The sequence below is a fragment of the Zalophus californianus genome, chromosome 14 (genome assembly GCF_009762305.2).
Source record: "Zalophus californianus isolate mZalCal1 chromosome 14, mZalCal1.pri.v2, whole genome shotgun sequence".
Classification (NCBI taxonomy): domain Eukaryota; kingdom Metazoa; phylum Chordata; class Mammalia; order Carnivora; family Otariidae; genus Zalophus; species Zalophus californianus.
Genome location: NC_045608.1, coordinates 25,206,309 through 25,231,179, shown reverse-complemented (window position 1 = coordinate 25,231,179; position 24,871 = coordinate 25,206,309). Strand labels below are relative to the sequence as shown.

Below are 24,871 nucleotides of genomic sequence, written 5' to 3'. Positions count from 1 at the left end.
GAGGGGAACCCTCCTACACTGTTGGTGGGAATGCAAGCTGGTGCAACCACTCTGGAAAACAGTATGGAGGTTCCTCAAACAGTTGAAAATAGAGCTACCATATGATCCAGCAATTGCACTACTGGGTATTTACTGCAAAGATACAAATGTAGGGATCCAAAGGGGTACGTGCACCCCAATGTTTCTAGCAGCAATGTCCACAATCGCCAAACTGTGGAAAGAGCCAAGATGTCCATCGACAGATGAATGGATAAAGAAGAAGCGGTATATATACCCAATGGAATATTATGCAGCCATCAAAAGGAATGAGATCTTGCCATTTGCAACGACGTGGGTGGAACTGGAGGGTGTTATGCTGAATGAAATAAGTCAATCAGAGAAAGACATGTATCATATGACCTCACTGATATGAGGAATTCTTAATCTCAGGAAACAAACTGAGTGTTGCTGAGTGGTGGGGGGTGGGAGGGATGGGGTGGTTGGGTGATAGACATTGGGTAGGGTGTGTGCTATGGTGAGCGCTGTGAATTGTGCAAGACTGTTGAATCACAGATCTGTACTTCTGAAATAAATAATGCAAGATATGTTAAGAAAAAAGAAAAAGAAGAAGATAGCAGGAGGGGAAGAATGAAGGGGAGTAAATCGGAGGGGGAGACGAACCATGAGAGACGATGTACTGTGAAAAACAAACTGAGGGTTCTAGAGGGGAGGAGGGTGGGGGATGGGTTAGCCTGGTGATGGGTATTAAAGAGGGCACATTCTGCGTGGAGCCCTGGGTGTTACGCACAAACAATGAATCATGGAACACTACATCAAAAACTAATGATGTATGGTGATTAACCTACCAATAAAACATTAAAAAAAAACCACAATGTGGTACTAATTTATTCAGTAGCATGGCCATAGTAAAAAAGACATATAACAACAATTGTGGCTGGAAAGTGGGACAACTGGACCCTCATACAGCCTTGATAAATATGTCACCTTGCAGCCATTTTGGTAAACAATCTGACAGTTGCTCAAAAGGTATGTCATCAAATCACCATATGATCCAGAAGTTCTAAATATTTTTACATCCAAGAAAAATGAACACATATGCACACTTAGAAATATGTATAAGGTTGTTTATGGCAACAGTATGGTTAATGGCTAAAATATGTAAATAACCCAAATGTCCACCAACTGATGGATGGATAGACAAACTGTGGAATGTCATGGAAATGATGATATGGATGATATGGATGAGTTTCCGAATCAGTGTGTGAAATCATTATGTGAAAAAAATCAAATGAAATAAGCTATTCCCAAAGGGCTCCGTGTTACATAATTTCATTATGTAAAATATGTGTACAGTAAATCAATCTGTAGGGACTGAAAGCAGATCAGTGGTTACTAGTCACTGGGTAGAGACAGGATGAGGGTGACTGTTAATGTCTGGGGGGCACCCCTGCTCCCTGAAATGACTCAGAGCATCCACAGTCCCAAAAATCCATACTGAGGAGGCGTGATCTTCCTCACTTGGCAACACGTGTAGACACAACAACAGAATGTCCTGTTGTGTCCCAACCTCTCAGGCTTTATTGGGGAAATTACAGGGATGGGCTCAGCAAGGCCCCAACTCTGCCCCCTCTCATGAGCCTCAGGAGAAACTGAAGAGGAAAGGCAGGGGCAGCGGGATGGATGCGGGGCTGTGGTCAGGGAAAGTGTCCCCTCCTAAGATGCTCTAATTTTAATAAATTAAGTGACGGAGAGGCCTAGAAGGGAGGTGTGATGGAAGGAGGGTCAGCAGTTGCCCTGGGGGGAGATGTGGCCAGGACTCTATCCATGTTCATGGATGGGCCCTGGAGACCCAGGGGGAGTGAGGTCACTCGGGGAAGCATAGACAGAGTCCAGGCTAGCTCAGGGCAGGCCACCCTGACAGACTTTGTGGTCACCACAGCCTCTCTTGCTCATATCTAAGTGGTATTTGAAGCCAGAACAAAGTACTGACACTGGACTAAGGGATGGAAATGAGGAACAGGGAAGGTGCCACTGATGAATCATTTCCAAATATCCTCACCCCTCACCTGTGCAAACAGAAGGGTAAGGAGGGAAGGACCCCAGGCCAGGGATGGAGGGGCCCCAGAGTTGTCTTCCTGACACCCAAATGAGGGGACAAGCTCGCCTACAACTCTATGAACTCCTTCAGTGCCTTTGTGAGAAGGATCTTCTTCATCTGAGTGTCCCCAAAAGCTGAGTATCCACAGCCTCATCAGCATCCTGGTGGGAGCCGCAGATCACCTTGGGATGAAGAAGAGACTTGGCTCCTACAGAACCTGCCTCAGTGGGGAGGGAGCATGATGCCAGGTGTCCCAGTGGGGAGGTCACACACACAGTCACATCTAACACTGAAGGAGCAGGACTTAGTTAGGCAGTGAGCACTCATGTGAGAACAGACCCATTAACAACTCACTGAACCTTGTTGAGTCACAGAAATCTATCCATTCCTATCTCTGCAGACCCAAGAGCCACAGCTGCAGGGTGTCCAGGTGTCAGGGATCACAGGGCAGGGATGAGCACACAGCCCCCTCCTTCCTGCCCCCTCACCCCGCTGTTCTCCACAGTCCTCTGTGTCTCCAGCTTCCACCTGGGGTGCCCAGAGGATAGTGGTGACTTTAAGGGGGAAAAAGTCTAAAGCATGGGACTCAGGGACCAGAAGAATGTTTCTGGAATGAATGTACTGTCTGGAGAGTCCTTAGGAAACACAGATTTGGGGCAGAAGAAAAAGAATGACATATTTTGAAATATGCAACGCATCTTATCTCTGTGGATTTGCTCAAGCTCAACGTGGGTGCAGCATCAGTTAATTCTGAAGGAGAAAAAAGAATCTATAGATTACATGTGCAAATACCTGAAGTTTGGGTAAAAATATCCTTTTTAGAGAAAAAAAATGTAAGCAGTTTATTTTTAAAGTAAAAGGACTGACTGGGAGTGTTGGGGGACAGAAAACCAGAGCAGGGAGTGGGGGTGCGAGCAGGAAGGAGAATATGAGGGGTTTCACGCAGCTCTGTTTCCTGGTCTCTCTCCTGCCTAGAGATAGACTTTGGAGACTGGAAACCACAGCAAGATCATTTCCAGTTTCCTCAGAAATCCTATATGAGACAGAGTTCAGTTCTGAAGAGCCAGAGGAAAAGACTGAAGCCTAAGGGACATGGTAGCAGACGAGAGAAGAGAAGGGAGCGTGTGGGCGTTGTCGTCAGGGAGAGTCTATAGGATCTGGTCCAGGTTCATGTGTAGCTGGTTTAGAGAGAGAAGACTGTGTCTGTGACCAGAGTTATTGTCAGGGTATCAGCTGTGGATACATCAGTAGTGACACAAGGTCACACTTGAAGGAACAAGATGATACAACGGATTGTGGAGGAATGTTCGCTGGGCAGCAGGTTCAGGTGCAGACACAATGTTTATTCCTGTTCATCCTCTCCAGACCCCGTGGGGATGTGCAGTTGGACTCTGATGCCTCGTCTGTCCATGTCTTCCTGGGATGCCCTAGGATGGCTCAATTCACAGGCATAATGTGTGAGTCTGTGTGTGTGTGTGTTTATTTCTCCTGTTCAAGGAGAGATCTTCCTGCAGAAGATTCCTCCCTGCAGGTGTCCCCTGGTAAGTTTCTCAATGAAATAAGCACACACACAAGGTCCTGGGACCCAGGGATTTTTGTCTCACTTCCTCCTTCTCTGAGAGGCTGTGAGGAGCGGTAGCTGCGCCCACTGCCTTGAGCTGTAGCCCAGTGAGAGTCCGCCTCGGCCTCAGCCTGCAGCCCCGAGATGCGCAGAAGCCCCTCATTGGCCGAGGCGTCTTTGGAGCCCGAGAAGCGGCTGGGGACCCCGGAGCCCTGGTGCTTCTCGGAGTCTGAGGAGAACCTCGGCAGACACCGGGGAGGGCTCCCTGGCTGCTGCTGGATCCAGTCGATGTTAGAGCCGCCCACACCGATGTCCCTGCTCAGGGTGCAGGTGAGTCTGGCCGTCGTTCCCGGAGATGCCGAGAGGGAGGGCGGCCGTGTCAGCAGGGGCTGGGACAGGGAGCCTGCAGACACACACATCAGAAGGAAGAGAAGGGATTGGGTGCGTGTGCATGAGGAGCTGAGCCAGGGGATAGGACTCAGGCTGGGGGGCCGCCCTCGGGCACTGGGGCCTGTCCCCACTGTGCAGTGAGGAGCTCAAGGAGGACAGGGCTCCGGACCACGGTGACACAGCCCCTTCTTAGGCCACAGAGCTGGGGCTGGGCTGCCCCGGGCCTGTCCTATCCCCTGTCCAAGGGCCTCACAGAGCAGCTGCTCATGCAAATGTGACACCCCCCCCCCCCCCCCGCTTCTCCCTGCTGTGCACTCCCAGGTGTGTGACCCTTGGACACAGAGAATTCCTGATGCACGAGTTTTCTTCCTGGTGGGCCTGGAGGATGCACCTGCTGGGACCACACACAGGGCCAGGGCCAGGGATTTATCCAGGCTCAAAGAGGTTACACATGTCCAGTTCCCACTGAAAGTTAGGGACCTGGCTTTGGGGCCTCCTGTCACTGGAGGACTGTCCTGCTGGGAGACCCTCGCCTGAAGAAACCCCCAGGTACAGTCTCACAGCACTCCTCTTGGACTCTGGAAGAATCTCTCCTTCTTTCCAACTGCTGGCAACCCTCTCCTTCACCTGCTTCCCTAATGCCTGTGTTCCCACCATGGGAGAGTGACTCTCCAGGAAGGACAGAGGTCCTGGTGTGCTGTCCCTGCTCAGGCTTCCTCCGTGCAGTGGGGTCCAGCAGGAGGTACCTGTGCAGTCCTGACCCAGGAGAGCCTGCGAACTTCTGTGCAGCTGAGGACCAGACACGGGGACCAGAGAGCAGAGGGAATCTGTCCCCACGGTGGGGGGGGGGGGGGGGGCGGTGCTCAGAGGAGGCAGGCTGGCTCTGGGTGCTGAGTGTGAACAGCAGCTTGCAGTGGAGACACACAACTTCACAGAGAAGGCCACCGAGTGTGAGAACGCCGCGCCTTCCTGAGCAGGGCTGACGGGACCCACAGCGGCTGTGGGGACAGAGCAGGGCCTGGATAAGTCTCTGCACTCGGAGGAGCCCTGGCCCCATTCACAGAGCTGAGGATGCCTGTATCGGCCTGTGCGCTCAGGACTCCTGACCCCCCTTACCCCCACCTTGACAAGGGATGACAAAGCTCCCTTTCTGAATATTCATCCCAAATACGAAATCAAAATAACCACTCACTCCTGTTCTCGGAATCAAGGCTTTGCAAATTATTCCCTGTGATCTCCTTATTTGCTGCAAATACAGATTCCTTTGTGTGACTCCACATCTGGCTCGTTTCTAAATGTAACTCATGGTGGAGCAAACTCAGAGTAGTTCCCAGACACAATACCTTCATTTTCCTCTCCTCCCCTCTATATGTAACGTACAGTACTTAATGTATAACTATAATATATGATATGTGTAGGCAGAATGCAACTTTTAACATTCATTTGATAAAATATTTATATATAATCTATACTATTTATATGGTACATATTTATATTTATTAGAGTATATATAAAATAATTATAAGTAATAATTCAATATAATACATTGTTCATATATAATAAGTGTTTATATATTGGTTATAGATTAAAAACAATTTTATAACATGTTATTTATAATAAATATCATATATACTTATATATTTTTTCCTTTGCCCCCTAACAAGGACCCCGATGCCCTGGACGGCAGAGTACCACCTTCTGGCCCTGGAAGGAAAGCTGGAGGCTCTAAGGTGGCAGAAAGAATGGGGCTTGTTTGGGAACAGAGCAGTGGAAATGCCTCCCCCCGACCCTAGCAGCTTTTCTCTTCAGCCCTAAAGGGAACTCCTTGTCTATGAGGGAGGAGGCCAGAGAGGAATCAGGACAGGACAGAGACGCCCCAGAGTTCTCTGGCTGAGGCCATGTTGTTGACTTTCCCCTCCTCCCTCCCCAGGGGTCTCTTGCCCTGGGCCTGGTAGCATGGCACGTGATTATTTTTCATGATGCGAACCGATCCAGGTGGGGACGTGACTGTCCCTGTCTGAACACCAGCCTGGGCAAGGCCTCCACCAGGTGGCGGATGGAGCAGGAAGGAGGGAGGGAGTCAGAGCTGAGCCCCCACGCAGCTGCGGGCGCACAGGTGCTGCAGCCACACTTCAGTGAAGCCACCCCCTGCCAAGTGTGCAGCAGTGAGTAGAGCAGTTCCCTAGTTGGTCTGGACCAGAAGCCCATCCTCACAGGCCCAGTCCCACAGCGCCACCTGCTGGGCCGAGACACCAAGTCGTCCCTCCCATCGGACACCTCCCAGGGCTCCTGGAATGAGCTCCAGACTTTTGCAATTGGATCTAGAATGATGTCACTCACTGCCCCGGGCAGTAGAATGAAGAGGAGCCCTCTGTGGTGTTCAGGCTGACAAGTTGTTTCCAGGTCAGAATGACCTCCGGATGGTTAAATACATGGCGTATTGCACACTGCTTACATTAACAGGTATTTCAGGATTACCTGACATTGGAGTTTGCCTCTTCCAGGAGCTTGGGGTCTTAAGCAGTCTACCATCATTTTGAACCAAATAAAAGGCTTAAAGTTCTCCGAGTACCAAGGTGCTTCACACCTCATAGTAATTCTACATAGACCTACCTTCCAGTTTGACCGTTGTTGTTGGTGTGGGTTTAGATTCTCCTGTGAGGTTCCCTCAGCCTGCACTGCCGGGACGTTTGAGGCTTGTCTCTGCCATGGGAACAGAACACTGTCAGGGACATGCGTCTTCTGCTCCTGCACAGTTTCCAAGTTCAAAGGCTCCTTGAAATTTAGACTGACAAATGCTTACATAGTTGACTCTCTTATATACTTTATATATTTTACTTATTTATTTATTTATTTATTTATTTATTTATTTATTCTATTTTTTTTGAAGATTTTATTCATTTATTTAACAGAGACACACAGCGAGATAGGGAACACAAGTAGGGAGAGAGGGAGAGGGAGAAGCAGGCTTCCCATGGAGCAGAGAACCTGACGCGGGTCTCCATCCCAGGACCCTGGGATCATGACCTGAGTCGAAGGCAGACGCTTAACGACTGAGCTACCCAGGCGCCTCTACTTAATCTATTTTAAATCAGCTTTAAAATTTCAATTAGTGTAAAGATTGTTATACACAGGACATTGCTATAAATGGATGAGTCCTCTGTTGAGGGGTTCTTCCATCTCTCCTGCCCTGACAACCCTCGTGGCCTCATGTGGAATTTGTGGGGGATGAGTGTCTAAAATCTGGGTCCAAAGAACAGACATTTATCCAAAGCCCTCCAACAAGCAGGGGGGTGAGCAGTAGACATCGTGGGATTAAACAGGGAGCAACAAGCTCATGACCGGACAGAACCGAATGTGGAGATGGATTTGTTTGGTGTTGTTTGTACCTTCACAATATTAAGTCATCCAAGCCATGGATGGGCGACCCTCTCACTTATTTAAATCTTTTTAGTATTTTCAGCAATCCTTTTTACTTTTCAGTTTGCAAGTCTTCTGTCTACTTGGTTAAGTTGACTCCAAAGTGTGTTCTATTCTTTTCGATGCTATCTCCAATGGATTTGTTTTTTAATATCCTCTTGGGCTTCTTCATTGTTGATGTAGGGACAATCACCTGGTTGTTGTAGGGAAATTACGACATGAACTCCTGTAGGAGATGCTAGACAGATAGAGCTGAGGGGGATAATAGAATGTGTTCCCTATGTTGGAACAGTAGGACAAGTAATGAAGCAGGAGGGAATCTGAGAGGGAAGCTCTGCATCGATGACCCTCAAATGAGCGATCTCACAGGGTAGACTCTGAGCACAGGAGGAATTTAAGAACTGAATTGACCCTGTGCTGCCCCAATACTTACGGGTAAAACAGAAAAGCATAAAGTTTTCTTGTAATGTTTTTTAGTTTGAGAAAACTCATTTATGTAGTTAATGTAAACCACATACTTGAGAAGCACCAACTATTTTCTGATTGGTGCAGGTAAGGAAGTAACAGGAAGAGTCGGGAAAGAGCCCCCTCTGTGCTCCTGACGCAGTGGTTCTGTCAGGACTGAGAGGAGAGCCCTGCTTCCAGCTCTCTGCCTCCTCAGGGTGTGATCCCTGGGAGAGGACGCTGCCCTCCCCGCATCCAGCCCCTCACTGCTGCTTGATCAGCTCCCCCTCCGTCCTCCAGCCTCCAGCATCTCCCACCACCTTCCCCCTGGAGCCAGATTCCTCTATCTCTGAGAAGGTCAATGTCATCAAAAGATATCGTCTCAAGCATTGAAACCCTTCTTGGACTGTGGATTGTTTGAGGATGAAGGAAATAAAAATGTGTTCCACACCACTAATTCCACTTGAAATTCACACTGGAACTGTGCAGTTAGAAAACTATAAGATTCTCGGGGCACCTGAGTGGCTCAGTTGGTGAAGCATCTGCCTTCGGCTCAGGTCATGATCTCAGGGTCCTGGGATTGATTCCAGCATCAGGCTTCCGGCTCAGCGGGGAACCTGCTTCTCCCTCTCCCTCTGCCTACCACTCTGTCGACTTGTGCTCTCTCTCTGTGAAATAAATAAAGAAAATTTTTGAAAAAGAAACATATCAGATTCTAATTATAAAATATTCACCTATAATTATACTTATATTTTATATATTCATATGCTTCAATACTGAGACATTTTCAGTTCTGTTGATACAATTTATACCAATTATTGTGTATTTATTCTCTACAGTAAGAACCAGATATTCACCAATTGCATCATTTTCACATATAATATCAATATTTTGGCCAATGTCAAAAATAAAAAGATATCAGCAGGATATGACATGTGCATGACAAAAGATCAGGGATGCTTGCCAAAAGGTAATTCATGTTGATAGGTTGGGAACTATTGAACTGAATCCCTAGGTGACGGGGTTGCCAAAGTCCATCACTCCTCCCCAAGAGGTGTGGGTCTGGCCCACCTCTCAGCTCCTCACGTGAGGAAGGACCTGAATAAGGACACTCAGGAAGACACGTGGATCCTCAACTAGAACAACGGTTCCCTTGGGATGATGCATCATCTCCATATGGGGTAGTTGTTTATGACCACACATCTATTCCACATACATGTCCCATCTCTGTTTCTGGTCAAGGACAAGGTGGGTATGAGAAGGGGAAGGTGGAAACAGAAATAAGGAACAGAGTCTCAGAAGGGATATAGGGGAATGTGGTCCAGTGAAGGGCTGGGCCTCGTGCAGTTGACAAATGGGGAGAGAGGTCCCTCAAGGAATTCCAGGTGAAGGTTGGATGGTCCCACACTCCTCTGGGAAGGACAGGTGTAGTAGAGTGGGGGAGGGAACTGGCCAATTACCCTTTGGGGCAGGGTATTGGAGTTAGGGATGCCTTGGAGCAGGGAGAAGGGAAAACAAAGAAGAGTAGGAGAAGCAAAGAGCATCTAAGGCAGAGAGAAAGGACCGCCTCTGTCTAATTTATTGCCGGTTCCCAGCACAGAGCCCCTGCCCCTCCAGAGGGGAGCTGTCTGAGGAAATTGCAGAATGTTTTGGAATGACTGACTGAGGGCATGAGGAAGCTGGACAGGCACAGAGAACCTGCAAGACTGATCCAGTCACTAGGACCCTGGGTGGCTCAGTCGGTAAAGCGACTGTTTTCTCTTCAGGTCAGGATCCCAGGGTCCTGGGATCAAGCCCTTCTGCCCCTGCTCCTGCTCACGCTGGCTCTCTCTCTCACACTCTTTCTCTCTATCTTTCAAACAAATGAATAAAATCTCTTTTAGAAAAAGAAAAAATAGAGAATATTATTAGGAACTATTCCACAAAAAGACGTGAGATGAGATTACCTTCACAAGAAAAAAACAACAAACTTTCAGAGAGCAGAAAATCTTATTTGTTTGCTTCATATATATGTTTTTGAAAAGCACTGAAAAACAACGGAAAATTTAAATTCTTTTTTTTTAAACTTTTAAGTAGTATCCATGGTCAATGTGGGGCTTGAACTCACGACTGTGAGATCTAGAGTTGCATGCTCAACTGACCTAGACAGCCAGGTGTCCCCAGAAAATTTAAATTCTTATCGAAAGAAAAAGTAATACTCATACAGACACCTGAAAAATATTATACAGGAAAAGGAAATCCGCAGGACAGTATTAAGACATATTTTACCTATAATTTAAATACAATATGAACAGTGTGACTCCAAGCTCACATCCATATGTTCATACACCATGACCATATGTGATTTACTGCAAGCATACTAGTTGAATTCCATAGTAAAATTATTTTATATAAGATATTCTATTAATAAAACAATAGATGAAAATCACATTATCTCACTAGATCTTGACAGACTCTTTGAGCAACTGGAAAGCAAAGTCCTAACAAAACTACATAAAATAGAAACAGACAGACAGGGGGGTGGAGCAAGATGGCGGAGGAGTAGGAGACCTAGATTTCGTCTGGTCTCAGGAATTCAGCTGAATAGGGATCAAACCATTCTAAACACCTACGAACTCAACAGGAGATCGAACAGGAGAGTAGCAACAACTCTCTGAACAGAGAAGCGACCACTTACTGGAAGGTAGGGCGTGCGGAGAAGTGAATCCGAGGCGATATTCCGGAGGATAGACGGCGGGGGAGGGGCCTCCGCCGGCCGCTTCTGGCAAGTGCTAGAGCCGCGGAGCACAAAAATCAGACCTTTTAGACGTTGGCTCGGCGGAGGGACGTCGCTGCAGTGGCTAAGCGGGGGGTGGAATCCTCCTGGGACAGTGTGGTCTCAGGACCCTTGGGGTCACAGAGAGGCCGGGGGTGCCTGAGTGCGCCAGAGCTCCCAGGTATCAGAGCGGGGAAGCCGGCTGCAGAGACGGAGCAGAGTCGCGGGCTCTCAGCTCGGGGTTGCCATAAACTGTGATCTGCGGCCCAGTCGGGGCACGGCTCCCCCAGCAGGGACCCAACAAGCAGCAGATCCGGGGAGACTCCCCTTCCTTCCCGGGGAGGAGCGGTGCGGGAAGGAACTGCAGGGATCTGCTGGGTTTGGAGACTCCGTGCGGGGTCGGGTGCCAGAGATAGCAACGCTCGATCACAGGCCGGGTGAGCACGGAGTGCGGCCAGAGACCGGGGACACGGGAGTGACTGCTTTTCTCTGGGGGCGCACTGAGGAGCGGGGCCCCGAGTTCTCAGCTCCTCCGGGTGGAGATTGGGAGGCCACCATTTCTGCCGCGGTCCTCCAAGGCTGTACGGAGAGCTTGCAGGGAAAAAAAGCTCCTGAGAGCAAACCGGAGCAGCTTGCTTAGCCCGGACCGACAAGGGCGGGGCAATTCCGCCTCCGGCAAAGACATTTGGAAACCACAGCAACAGGCCCCTCCCCCAGAAGATCAGCACAAACAGCCAGCAAGCCAAGACCAAGTTGATCGATCAAGGAGAATGGGAGAACTCCAGCGCTAGGGGAATACTGCACATAGATTCATGGCTTTTTTTTTTTTTTTTTTACCATGATTCATTATTTCATCAAAGTTAATTTTTGTTGACTGTTTTTTTTTATTTTTCTTTTTCCCTTTTTCAACCAACATCTTATCAATCCCTTTTTAAAAAAAAAAATTTTTTTTATTTTTCATTTTTAGAGTCCTATTTTATCCCTTCATAGTAGTTACCCTTATTTTTGGCATATATATATAAGTTGTTCTCTCTTTAAAATTTTGAGGTACAGTTTCTTCTAACAGATCAAAATACACCCTAAATCACTACTGTATGGCTTTGTTCTAGTCTCCTGCCTGATCACATTCTCTCCCTTTTTCCTTTTTTTTTTTTCCTTAAATCTTCTTTCTTTTTTCAAACAACTTATCTTACCAAGTCCTTTTATAAAATCTTTTATAATTTTCATCTTTACAGTCATCTTCCATCCCTTCATTGTATCAACCCTTATTTTGTACATATATGTCTTTTTCCTTTAAAATTTTAGGAGGCACTTTTTTCTAACAGACCATAATACGCCCAAAATCTAGTGTGTGGCACTGATCTATGCACTAGCCTGATCATATTTGATCGTATTCTGCTTTTTTTGTATTGTTTTCTTTTTGTTTTTATCTTTTTTTTTTTCTTTTTCTCTTTCTTTTTTCTTTCTTTCCCTTTCTTTTCCCCTGGTTTCAGGTCTTTTCTGATTTGTATACAGTATATTTGCTGGGGACGTTGTAAACCTGTTAGCATTTTGTTCTCTCATTCATCTATTCTCCTCTGGACAAAATGACAAGACGAAAGAAATCACCTCAGCAAAAAGAACAAGAGGTAGTACCGTCAGCCAGGGACCTACTCAATACGGACATTAGTACGATGTCGGACCTAGAGTTCAGAATCATGACTTGAAAGATACTAGCTGGGCTTGAAAAAAGCGTGGAAGTTATTAGAGAAACCCTTTCTGGAGAAATAAAAGAACTAAAATCTAACCAAGTTGAAATCAAAAAGGCTATTGATGAGGTGCAATCAAAAATGGGGGCACTAAATGCTAGGATAAATGAGGCGGAAGAGAGAATCAGCGATATAGAAGACCAAATGATGGAAAATAAAGAGGCTGAGAAAAGGGAGAGAAACAACTACAGGATCACGAGGGCAGAATTCGAGAGATAAGTGATACGATAAGACGAAACAACATTAGAATAATTGGGATCCCAGAAGAAGAAGAAGAGAGAGAGAGAGGCAGAAGGTATATTGGAGCAAATTATAGCAGAGAACTTCCCTAATGTGAGGAAGGAAACAGGCATTAAAATCCAGGAGGCACAGAGAACCCCTATCAAAATCAATAATAATAGGTCAACACCCCGACATCTAATAGTAAAACTTACGAGTCTCAGAGACAAAGAGAAAATCCTGAAAGCAGCTCGGGAGAAGAGATATGTAACCTACAATGGTAGAAACATTAGATTGGCAACAGACCTATCCACAGAGACCTGGCAGGCCAGAAAGGACTGGCAACATATCTTCAGAGCACTAAACGAGAAAAATATGCAGCCAAGAATACTATATCCAGCTAGGCTGTCACTGAAAATAGAAGGAGAGATAAAAAGCTTCCAGAACAAACAAAAACTAAAGGAATTTGCAAACACGAAACCAGCCCTCCAAGAAATATTGAGAGGGGTCCTCTAAGCAAAGATAGAACCTAAAAGCAGCAAAGAGCAGAAATGAAACAGACAACAGACAGTTAACAGTCACCTTACAGGTAATACAATGGCACTAAATTCATACCTTTCAATAGTTACCCTGAATGTAAATGGGCTAAATGCCCCAATCAAAAGACACAGGCTCTCAGATTGGATTAAAAAACAAGACCCATCAATATGCTGTCTGCAAGAGACTCATTTTAGACCCAAAGACACCCACACATTGAAAGTGAGAGGGTGGAAAACCATTTACCATGCTAATGGACACCAAAAGAAAGCTGGGGTGGCCATCCTTATATCAGACAAACTAGATTTTAAAACAAAGACTGTAATAAGAGATGAGGAAGGACACTATATCCTACTTAAAGGGTCTATCCAACAAGAAGATCTAACAATTGTAAATATCTATGCCCCGAACGTGGGAGCAGCCAATTATATAAGGCAATTAATAAAAAAAGCAAAGAAACACACTGACAACAATACAATAATAGTGGGGGACTTTAACACCCCCCTGACTGAAATGGACAGATTATCTAAGCAAAAGATCAACAAGGAAATAAAGACTTTAAATGACACACTGGACCAAATGGACTTCACAGACATATTCTGAACATGCCATCCCAAATCAACGGAATACACATTCTTCTCTAGTGCCCATGGAACATTCTCCAGAATAGATCACATCCTAGATCACAAATCAGGTCTCAACCGGTACCAAAAGATTGGGATCATTCCCTGCATATTTTCAGACCACAATGCTTTGAAACTAGAACTCAACCACAAGAGGAAAGTTGGAAAGAACTCAAATACATGGAGGCTAAAGAGCATCCTACTAAAGAATGAATGGGTCAACCAAGAAATTAAAGAAGAATTAAAAAAAGTCATGGAAACCAATGAAAATGAAAACACAACTGTTCAAAATCTTTGGGATACAGCAAAGGCGGTCCTGAGAGGAAAGTATATAGCAATACAAGCCTTTCTCAAGAAACAAGAAAGGTCTCAAATACACAACCTAACCCTACACCTAAAGGAGCTGGAGAAAGAACAGCAAATAAAGCCTAAACCCAGCAGGAGAAGAGAAATCATAAAGATCAGAGCAGAAATCAATGAACTAGAAACCAAAAGAACAGTAGAACAGATCAACGAAACTAGGAGCTGGTTCTTTGAAAGAATTAACAAGATTGAAAAACCCCTGGCCAGACTGATCAAAAAGAAAAGAGAAATGACCCAAATCAACAAAATCATGAATGAAAGAGGAGAGATCACAACCAACACCAAAGAAATACAAACAATTATAAGAACATATTATGAGCAACTCTATGCCAGCAAATTAGATAACCTGGAAGAAATGGGTGCATTCCTAGAGATGTATCAACTACCAAAATTGAACCAGGAAGAAATAGAAAACCTGAACAGACCTATAACCACTAAGGAAATTGAAACAGTCATCAAAAATCTCCCAAGAAACAAAAGCCCAGGGCCAGATGACTTCCCAGGGGAATTCTATCAGACATTTCAAGAAGAATTAATACCTATTCTTCTGAAACTGTTCCAAAAAATAGAAATGGAAGGGAAACTTCCAAACTCATTTTATGAGGCCAGCATTACCTTGATCCCAAAACCAGACAAAGACCCCATCAAAAAGGAGAACTACAGACCAATATCCTTGATGAACATGGATGCAAAAATGCTCACCAAAATACTAGCCAATAGGATCCAACAGTACATTAAAAGGATTATTCACCATGACCAAGTGGGATTTATTCCTGGGCTGCAAGGCTGGTTCAACATCCGCAAATCAATCAACGTGATACAATACATTAACAAAAGAAAGAGCAAGAATCATATGATCCTCTCAATAGATGCAGAAAAAGCATTTGACAAAGTACAACATCCTTTCTTGATCAAAACTCTTCAGAGTATAGGGATAGAGGGTACATACCTCAATATCATAAAAGCCATCTACGAAAAACCTACAGCGAATATCATTCTCAATGGGGAAAGGCTGAGAGCTTTTCCCCTAAGGTCAGGCACGCGGCAGGGATGTCCACTCTCACCACTGCTATTCAACATAGTATTAGAAGTCCTAGCCACAGCAATCAGACAACAAAAAGAAATCAAAGGCATCCAAATCGGCAAAGAGGAAGTCAAACTCTCACTCTTTGCAGATGATATGATACTGTATGTGGAAAACCCAAAAGACTCCACCCCAAAACTGCTGGAACTCATACAGGAATTCAGTAAAGTAGCAGGATATAAAATCAATGCACAGAAATCAGTGGCATTCTTATACACCAACAACAAGACAGAAGAGAGACAAATTAAGGAGTCGATCCCATTTACAATTGCACCCAAAACCATTAGATACCTAGGAATAAATTTAACCAAAGAGGCAAAGGATCTGTACTCAGAAAACTATAAAATACTCATGAAAGAAATTGAAGAAGACACAAAGAAATGGAAAAACGTTCCATGCTCATGGATTGGGAGAATCAACATTGTGAAGATGTCAATGCTACCTAGAGCAATCTACACATTCAATGCAATCCCCATCAAAATACCATCCACTTTTTTCAAAGAAATGGAACAAATAATCCTAAAATTTGTATGGAACCAGAAGAGACCCAGAATAGCCAGAGGAATACTGAAAAAGAAAAGCAAAGCTGGCGGCATCACAATTCCGGACTTCCAGCTCTATTACAAAGCTGTCATCATCAAGACAGTATGGTACTGGCACAAAAACAGACACATAGATCAATGGAACAGAATCGAGAGCCCAGAAATGGACCCTCAACTCTATGGTCAACTTATTTTTGACAAAGCAGGAAAGAATGTCCAATGGCAAAAAGACAGTCTCTTCAACAAATGGTGTTGGGAAAATTGGACAGCCACATGCAGAAGAATGAAACTGGACCATTTCCTTACACCACACACAAAAATAGACTCCAAATGGTTGAAAGACCTAAACGTGAGACAGGAGTCCATCCAAATCCTAAAGGAGAACACAGGTAGCAACCTTTTCGACCTTAGCCGCAGCAACTTCTTCCTAGAAACATCGCCAAAGGCACGGGAAGCCAGGGCAAAAATGAACTATTGGGATTTCATCAATATAAAAAGCTTTTGCACAGCAAAAGAAACAGTACACAAAACCAAAAGACAACCGACAGAATGGGAGAAAATATTTGCAAATGACATATCAGATAAAGGGCTAGTATCCAAAATCTATAAAGAACTTATCAAACTCACCACCCAAAGAACAAATAATCCAATCAAGAAATGGGCAGAAGACATGAACAGACATTTCTCCAGAGAAGACATCCAAATGGCCAACAGGCACATGAAAAAGTGCTCAACATCGCTCGGCATCAGGGAAATCCAAATCAAAACCTCAATGAGATACCACCTCACACCCGTCAGAATGGCTAAAATTAACAAGTCAGGGAACGACAGATGTTGGCGGGGATGTGGAGAAAGGGGAACCCTCCTACACTGTTGGTGGGAATGCAAGCTGGTGCAACCACTCTGGAAAACAGTATGGAGGTTTCTCAAATATTTGAAATTAGAGCTACCGTTCGATCCAGCAATTGCACTACTGGGTATTTACCACAAAGATACAAATGTAGGGACCCGAAGGGGTACGTGTACCCCAATGTTTATAGCAGCAATGTCCACAATAGCCAAACTGTGGAAAGAGCCAAGATGTCCATCGACAGATGAATGGATAAAGAAGATGTGGTATATAAACACAATGGAATATTATGCAGCCATCAAAAGGAATGAGATCTTGCAATTTGCAATGACGTGGATGGAACTGGAGGGTGTTATGCTGAGTGAAATAAGTCAATCAGAGAAAGACATGTATCACATGACCTCACTGATATGAGGAATTCTTAATCTCAGGAAACAAACTGAGTATTACTGGAGTGGTTGGGGGTGGGAGGGATGGGGTGGCTGGGTGATAGACATTGGGGAGGCTATGTGCTATGGTGAGCGCTGTGAATTGTGCAAGACTGTTGAATCACAGATCTGTACTTCTGAAACAAATCACGCAACATATTTTAAGAAAAAAGAAAAAGAAGAAGATAACAGGAGAGGAAGAAAAGGGGAGTATGTCAGAGGGGGAGACGAACCATGAGAGATGATGGACTCTGAAAAACAACCTGAGGGTTCTAGAGGGGAGGGGGTAGGGGGATGGGTTAGCCTGGTGATGGGTATTGAGGAGGGCACGTTCTGCATGGAGCACTGGGTGTTATGAACAAACAATGAATCATGGAACACTGCACCAAAAACTAATGATGTAATATATGGTGATTAACATAACAATAAAAAAATTAAAAAAAAAAAAAAGAGACAGACACATTTGTCACATGGTAACACACTCTGTCTGGCACACCTCGAACTCAATCCCCCAGACAGGAAGTTAGCTACGGTGGTGAGGGGGGAGGACATTTCTACCAGACCAGGAACAGGCACAAGTGGCCTGAACTCCATTATTGTTCAACGTCTTTCTACAAGTAATAGACAATGAAAGTGAACAAGAAAAATCACTGGTCCGCTCTCAGCACTGATGCGAATAAAAAGGGAGTCATCCTAAAAGACCCAAATATCTGACTCCTCAATACTCCCCTGTTTATGCAGCAGGGACAGAAGAAATCAGCCCAATGAGCACACAGAACAGACATTCGTATGGAAGACTAATAGGATTACATGGGTCTGGCCACTTGCAGAAATAGGTAAATGATCAAGAATGCAGACCCCAGATACCTCACAGTTCAGGGAGGAGATGAGCACCCTGAACCTGCCACCGCATGTCCATGACCTCAGTGTAGAGACCCTGTGGGGGAGATGACCTTTCTGTGTCCTTGGGAGACCCTTTGTCTAATGAGAGGCAGCTGTGAGTGAAGGTGGGGAAAGGAGGCAAGGAGGAGCCCTCACCCCCAGGAGATGCCCTTGCATGGACTTGGCCCCATGACGGCCACAGCAGGAGCACCAGAAGCAGAAGCCACGGGAGGAGCCTGAGCAGCCGCTGGGCCTCCCCCTCCTTGCCGATGAGAAAGGGGCTCTGGTCCCAATTTCCACAGGCCTGGAGTCTGTGTGAGCCCTGAGATGCGGTCCCAGGAGAGGCAGTGAGGAGCACAATGTGCTCAGAACTCAGCCCAGTGATGGTCAGGGAGCCAGAGCTGTAAGACATGGAAGACCGTGTAAGAGCTGTAAGACCTTGATCGCCAGAGGGACTCACATCATAACACTTCCGGATTTGAGACCCCATACGTGGGAGCTGCTGGTACAGGACACGTATAGGACACTCCCGACGTGTCAGGACTCGCACGCAGCTAGACTGTGTTTTGCTGGTTCTTCCCCAACTCATGATGGACTCTGTCCACCAGCCTTCCTGCCATGGTACCCAGAAATTTTTGCTCAATTTGAGAAAATGACAGAATCTGTGGATGTCAGGACAGGGTTCAGGGACAAATTTTAAAGAATGTGAAATGAATTCGTGGACAAATTCCCTCAGATGGATCTCAGGCCCCAGGTTGTACCAAAGAAAGCAAGCAAGCAGTTGGCGTGGCTAGGAAATAGGGCTGCACGGGGAGCCCCGTTGTTGTGGGGACAGCACGTCTGTGTTGCTTCTGCACAGCCCGGGAGCACGGTGTGAGCATGGAGTCCACTGTCATAGGGCGGGCAGGAGTAATCAGCCTCGTCCTCAGCCTGAAGCCCAGTGATGGTCAGAGAGCCTGAGTTGCCAGACACAGAAGGAGAGAATCAATCTGCCATGTCTGAGGGTCGGTTGCTATTAGCATAGATGATGGCACTGGGGGCGGACCTTGGAAGTTGTTGATGCCAGCCCACGTAATATCAACCTATATTGGAGCTGCTTCGAGTGCAGGAGACGGTGAACTTCTGGCCCAGGGCCTAGACACGGAGGGTGGCTGACTCAGCACAGACAGGGCCCAGTCCCTACAAAGGGGAGAGACACAGAGAGGGTGATGCTGGGGTCTAGAGACAATAGGAGAAAGTTGTAGTAGGGTTTTGGGAAAGGAACCTAGAGAGGAATTCTATGTGTGGTCAATAATTGTTAAAATTAAGATAAATTTAAGTAAGAAAGTGAGCTTTAATATCAAACTATGTGGATGGAAAATTAGAATTCTGTTTTAACTTGGTTAAAAAGTCAAATTTTTCTTGAATTATTGGTCTCCTCTACCAAAAACATGGTAAACAAAAGTACTTATTCAACTTTAAAATTATCTGCTTGGAAAATGTGCACTCTGTTTTACCAAAATATTTCCTATGTTTATCAGGACTTTGATGCGTTGAAAAACATATATTTTTTTATTTTAAAAAATCCTACATTTTGCTTACAACTCTGTAACTTTCCGTATTCGTGCTTGATAGATGTTTGTGTTCCGTGTCACGGGAATAACACATTTCCTTGTCAGTTGCATCGTAATGACCTCTAAGCCATCCGTAGCCACGGCCACTGTCATGTTTGCTACGTACAGTTCCCATCTTATTCCGATGCTACCGCAAATGTGTTACAACTTCAAGGATATTCATGGGCAGAACTTTGAAAATATGTAGGTTTCTGATACCTTTACGAGAATAAAACTAAAGTAAAAATTGCTAGAACTAATAAAACTGGATTCAAACAGAACAAAAAATGAATAACATGAAAGTGAATATCCAGAGGAAAATAATTATAATTTTTATAACTGTTTGTTTGAAATATTGTTGACTTTTTAAAATGTTTTCTTTCTTCAGATTTAAGGAAACTTCTCTTAAGCTAACTGATCTATAAGAACTTAACGAAATATACCTTGGTGAAGAAATGAAACTATTTATTTTTTCTCCACACCTGATCCCTTCAAAACACAGAAACCCTCAGTGAGCATTCTTATACATGGATGGCAACATATTTATTAGCATAAGTTTCATAAGGTTCTGTTTTCCTTGTAACAAGATATAATTGGAAACATTGTTTAGATTACTAAGACTCGGAGACAAGGTCATATTGGAACGAGATATGTATCTGTATATACTCAGATATGACCAGCCACCTCTAAGTAACTAACATTGACTTTATGGAGACAATAAAGCCACTTGGAAGTATCTGCTGACCACCTGCTCACAAAGATTCCAGCAGCTTTCCCAGGTGACTCAGGAAGGTCATGTGTTAGCAGGTGCAGGAACCGTGGGATATTTGGGTCCCTGAAAAACAGAGAACTTCCCCAAGTCTATAGGTGTTGCAGGTTAAGTCTGATGACAAGTACCTGGCATAAGTTTTGGCTTAGCTTCTGACCTGGACGGGCTGTTAAATGTTTAATCTAGAGGTTTCTTATAAAAGTTCAGCAATGTAGGTTTTAAAGAGGCTATATGGTTGATTGCCATTCTTGGTGCCCTTATATAAATAATCCTACCAAATTCTTTGAGAAACTACAGTTACTTGGTGAGCAAATTAATGTTAATTTAGCTATACTTAGTAGAAATGAGGGTGATTGGAGAGAAAAAATGTTTCAGTAACACACCAGAGTGAATACTTGGTTCCAATCATGTCGAAGAAAACATGGACTAGATCCTGATGTTCTCTAGCTAATATGTCTGGCTACAAGTCTCAAAACTAACATTACGATTTTTCTCCCACCTTTCTCAGTTGTACTCAAACTGCCTTCTTCCCTGAGGTCGTGAAGAGTAAAAACAAACAACACGATGTAAACTTCAGAAAAATCACCAGAACCGCTCACAGAGAGATGGTCTTCGTCCCTGTTGCTCTGTGGACCACTCAGGGATCACCAGACACATTTGAACTACAAACCAGGAAAATCTGTCAGATTGTCACAGCCTGCTGTCACTCTACCTGAAGTTATTTGAGCTTGACATCTAGACGTCTTCTCCCCTGCTACCCTCAGAACTTGGGAACTGCTTTATACTTTGATACAATCATTAACCCTCATTTTGTTTGTTTCCAAGAAATGCCTCTTGTTTAATACCTGATTTCTAGAACCGCAGGCCTTACTTTGAGAACACACCTGCTTCAACCCCTCCTGAAATATGTTTAACTGTTGTCAGGAGAGTGTCCACCAAACTGAACAATCGTTTAGCCCCACTTTGGACATGTGTAATTTTGGGAAGTTTCAGAGGAGGGAAGGGACCTGACCAAGAATAGGCTGCCGCAAGATGAGCCGCTTGGCTGTGACCATTATTTTCTCAAAAGGAAATGAAACTCCCAGATTTAAGAAAACCTCTGTACCTCCCCAAAAACTGCCTGCTTGTACCAGGAAGAGAGCTATTAGCAGGGGGTCCTCTGTACCTAAGACATGTATCTACAGAGCAGGACAACCTTTGTTGGCAAACATGTCCTCTCACCATCCTGCTAATGCTCTTTCTCCTCTTTGATCCTCAGACCCCTACCCCCAGCTTCACTCATGTAAGCGTCATGTTGCCTGACTGTCTTTGGAATTCTCCATGTCTGTGTGGATTCACGTAGGCTATTAATATTGATTTTGAACTGCTAATCTGCCAAATTCATTTTGATTCTGATTCAGCCAAATGGACCTTGAAGAGCACAGGAAATACTTCCTCCCCAACAACAGGCACAGGTGAAGTTGCATCAAGGGTCCGATAAGAGTAAGTAGGTATGTGCGTCTCTAGGACTCCTGACGAACAGTCCCCTGGGTCAGGGGCTGATCCTAACTCCTGGAAACATGAGATATAAGTCATCCTGCATCAGAGATGGGTTCTCATACTGCCCCAGCTGCTGGAACCCCTCCACCCACTGTTCCCAAGCCCCCCCACCTCTAACCTCTCCTTCCCACTCCCATTCTCAGTCCCTGCTTCCCCCAGGTCATGAGGACTCTTACATTCCTCCCCATCAACCCCTTGTCCAGAGCTCCCAGTCTGACTGGGACAGAGTCCACAGCCCCTGCCGCATCCCACCTACATGCTCCCTCCTGTTCCTTCATTGTCTGTGCAGAACAGGGATGCCATGATGACGCATCAGATTGTGGAGTTCCCTGTGCACCCCTCCAATGCTCCGGCTCCACCCCACCAACCCCACCCCTCCTCATTATCCTGAGACACAGCTTTCCCTGACAACATGTTTAGCTTGTCTCCTCTCTCTTCCCCCACACACTGTCAGCTCCCTGAGCCTGCACACCCTTCCTGTCATGTCCACATATGTCCCACATCCTAGACTAACATGGTAGGTGTTCCGTAAGTGCAGTGAATGCAAACTCTCTGGACAGAGCTCTACCCTCAGTCAGACACGGGTGGACGCCCTGTCTCTGGTTCTATCCTGACCTGTCACAGTGATATGGGATTGCCAAGCCCAATGGTCAAGAAAGAATTCTTGAGACATTGAATGTTGAAAAAAGATGATTTTACGATAGCCTGGGAACAGGACCCATGGGCAGCAAGCTCACTGGGATTGTGAGGAGTGACTGATTATGTACTTTATAATTACTGGAGGTGAGGGATATTATAATCTCTAAGGAATATGGAAGCCAGGCTTTCAGGAATGAAGGGGCTAGCTGCTGTGAAGACGAGCTTACTTCAGTCTTTAATAAAACACACACATGGGGACACTAAGGCAACCATGAGGTCCTTGAGGAAGCTCACACTCCGCATGGGTCACATGTCTCTCAGGGGCTGCAGCGGGAGGAGATTGACTTTAAGCGACATTTCTCCTGCCCTTGTTTCCCTCATCAACTGACTCTCTAACCGGCATTCTGCCCCTGGCACCCAGGAGTTTCTCCTCGATGTGAGAAAACCAGACAATGTCTTCCTGCTAAGGAGACGCTGGAGGGGCTAAATTTAAGAGAATTTGGACTATTTTGTAGCCAAAGTTCCTTGAGATTAGTTCCGACTACAGTTTAGACCAAACAAAGGAAGGAGCTGACTTGGCCAAGGTGGGGGAGCTGCACAGGGAGACCCGTTGCTGAGGGACAGCAGTTTTTGTCTCACTTCCCCACAGGCCGGGAACACTGTGTGACCTTTGAAACTGCTGTCATAGGACTGGCAGTAATACTCAGCCTCGTCCTCAGCCTGGAGCCCAGTGATGGTCAGGGTGCCTGTGCTGCCAGACTTGGAGCCAGAGAATCGATCCGGGACCCCTGAGGGTCGGTTGTTATTACTATAGATGATGGTTCTGGGGGCTTTTCCTGGGAGCTGTTGGAACCAGCTCACATAACTACCACGCCCGATGTTGGAGCTGCTTCCAGTGCAGGAGATGGTGACCCTCTGGCCCAGGCTCCCAGACACGGAGGGCGGCTGAGTCAGCACAGACTGGGCCCAGGACCCTGCAAGGGGGAGAGACGCACAGAGGGTGATGCTGGGGTCTAGAGACAAGAGGAGGAAGCAGGGCCCCACACGTCCTCCCAGGGCCCCTTCCCCTGCCCTGCATCCAGTCACCTGTGCAGTGAGCGAGGAGGCTGAGGAGGAGAGGGGACCAGGCCATGGTGGAGGTCATCACCGATCCTGCCTGCTGTGGCCCCACAGCTGTGCAGAGCCTCCCCTCATCTCTCTCTTCCCCTCTTCATCCTCTGAGAGAGGGAGGGCCTGGCCATGCAAATGAGACCCCAGCTCTCTGACCCCTCCCTGGTCCTGGGTCAGGTCCTCTGCTTCAGCACGTCAGGGGGTTGGGCAGGGGAGGGGCCGTGTGTGGACAGGAGTGGTGAGGTCCCAGCTGTGAGCCCTGAGCAGAGGTCACAGGCAGGGCCAGGTGGCAGGGCCCTGCTCTGATAGCCCTGACCCCTCAGAAATGGAACCAGGGTGCCCCCTGGTGTCCAGATGGAGACACAACATTGTGTTTCATGCTGGCCAGAGCCCATCAGACACAAGCCCACACCCCCCAAATTGTTTTGACACTGTTCCCTGCATTTGGGCCTGACCAGATGTCCCTATATGTCACCTCCCACTAAGTCAAGACTCACTCTAGGCCCTGCTAAGAGTCTTCAGAATGAGTCTCTCCATTGCTCCCTTCTCTGCTCCTGCGTCCTGCCCGAGGTGGTGTCTCTACACAAACTCTTCTAGATGAGGATACAGTCCAGAGTAGTGATGGGTCCCCATGGGCAAAGGCTCACTTCTGTGCAGGATGCTGGGACTTTCCTCTTATGTGCCTTCTCCCTGATTTCCAGAGCTGTCCTTCCTCTCAGCACCCCACAGCACTGAGGATATGGGGAGCTCTTCACTCCAGGTTGTGGGTAGAGGCCGTCACGTGCATTCTTAGAGGGTTCCACATGGAGCATCTTTGTCCCTGTCATTCTTTCTCCCTGCTTGAAGCAACAGTTGCCCACACACAGGACATAGATTCCCTCCTCGGCTCTGTCCTCCCAGCACAGACACGAGTCTGCAGGAGCCTTGCCACGTGAATGTGTGTGGCCCTGACCTCAGAACACAAAGGGCAAATCTGCTGGAAATTCTGGGAAGAAAGGAGTGACAGCTGTAGATGCTCTGACAGGGACCTAGTGACAGAGTTTTTGTGTCAGTCACCACGGAGCCAACCTCGTACTTAGGATGAACGTGTGTTATTTTATATGTAATTCTATTCAGTAAGATTGATTTAAACTCAACGACAATGTCAGTGTGAAGATACAGGTACAATCAGGAGTGTACTTTCCCCAAATCTGTGCTTAGTGCAGAGAGAATCTGGGTGGAAACAGTGGTACAGAAATGCCTTCTGTTCTCAGGAGATTACGGGTTTTTAGTGTTTGT

At 46.0% G+C, this 24,871-nt stretch overlaps 1 protein-coding gene and 1 long non-coding RNA gene across 2 annotated transcripts; both read right to left on the bottom strand.

Moving 5' to 3' along the window:
* Positions 1-3,169: 3,169 nt before the first annotated feature.
* LOC118356273 lies at positions 3,170-18,533 on the bottom strand. The gene is made up of 3 exons (XM_035723965.1): positions 18,101-18,533; positions 4,796-5,047; positions 3,170-4,062 (listed from the first exon to the last, which is right to left on the bottom strand). Exons 1-3 carry the CDS (start codon positions 18,531-18,533, stop codon positions 3,578-3,580), a joined length of 1,170 nt encoding a protein of 389 aa, XP_035579858.1. The 3' UTR covers positions 3,170-3,577.
* Positions 4,911-8,480, bottom strand: LOC118356258. Its single transcript, XR_004819594.1, has 3 exons — positions 8,431-8,480; positions 6,663-6,752; positions 4,911-5,047 (listed from the first exon to the last, which is right to left on the bottom strand). It is a non-coding gene; the product is annotated as an uncharacterized LOC118356258 (long non-coding RNA).
* Positions 18,534-24,871: the final 6,338 nt, after the last annotated feature.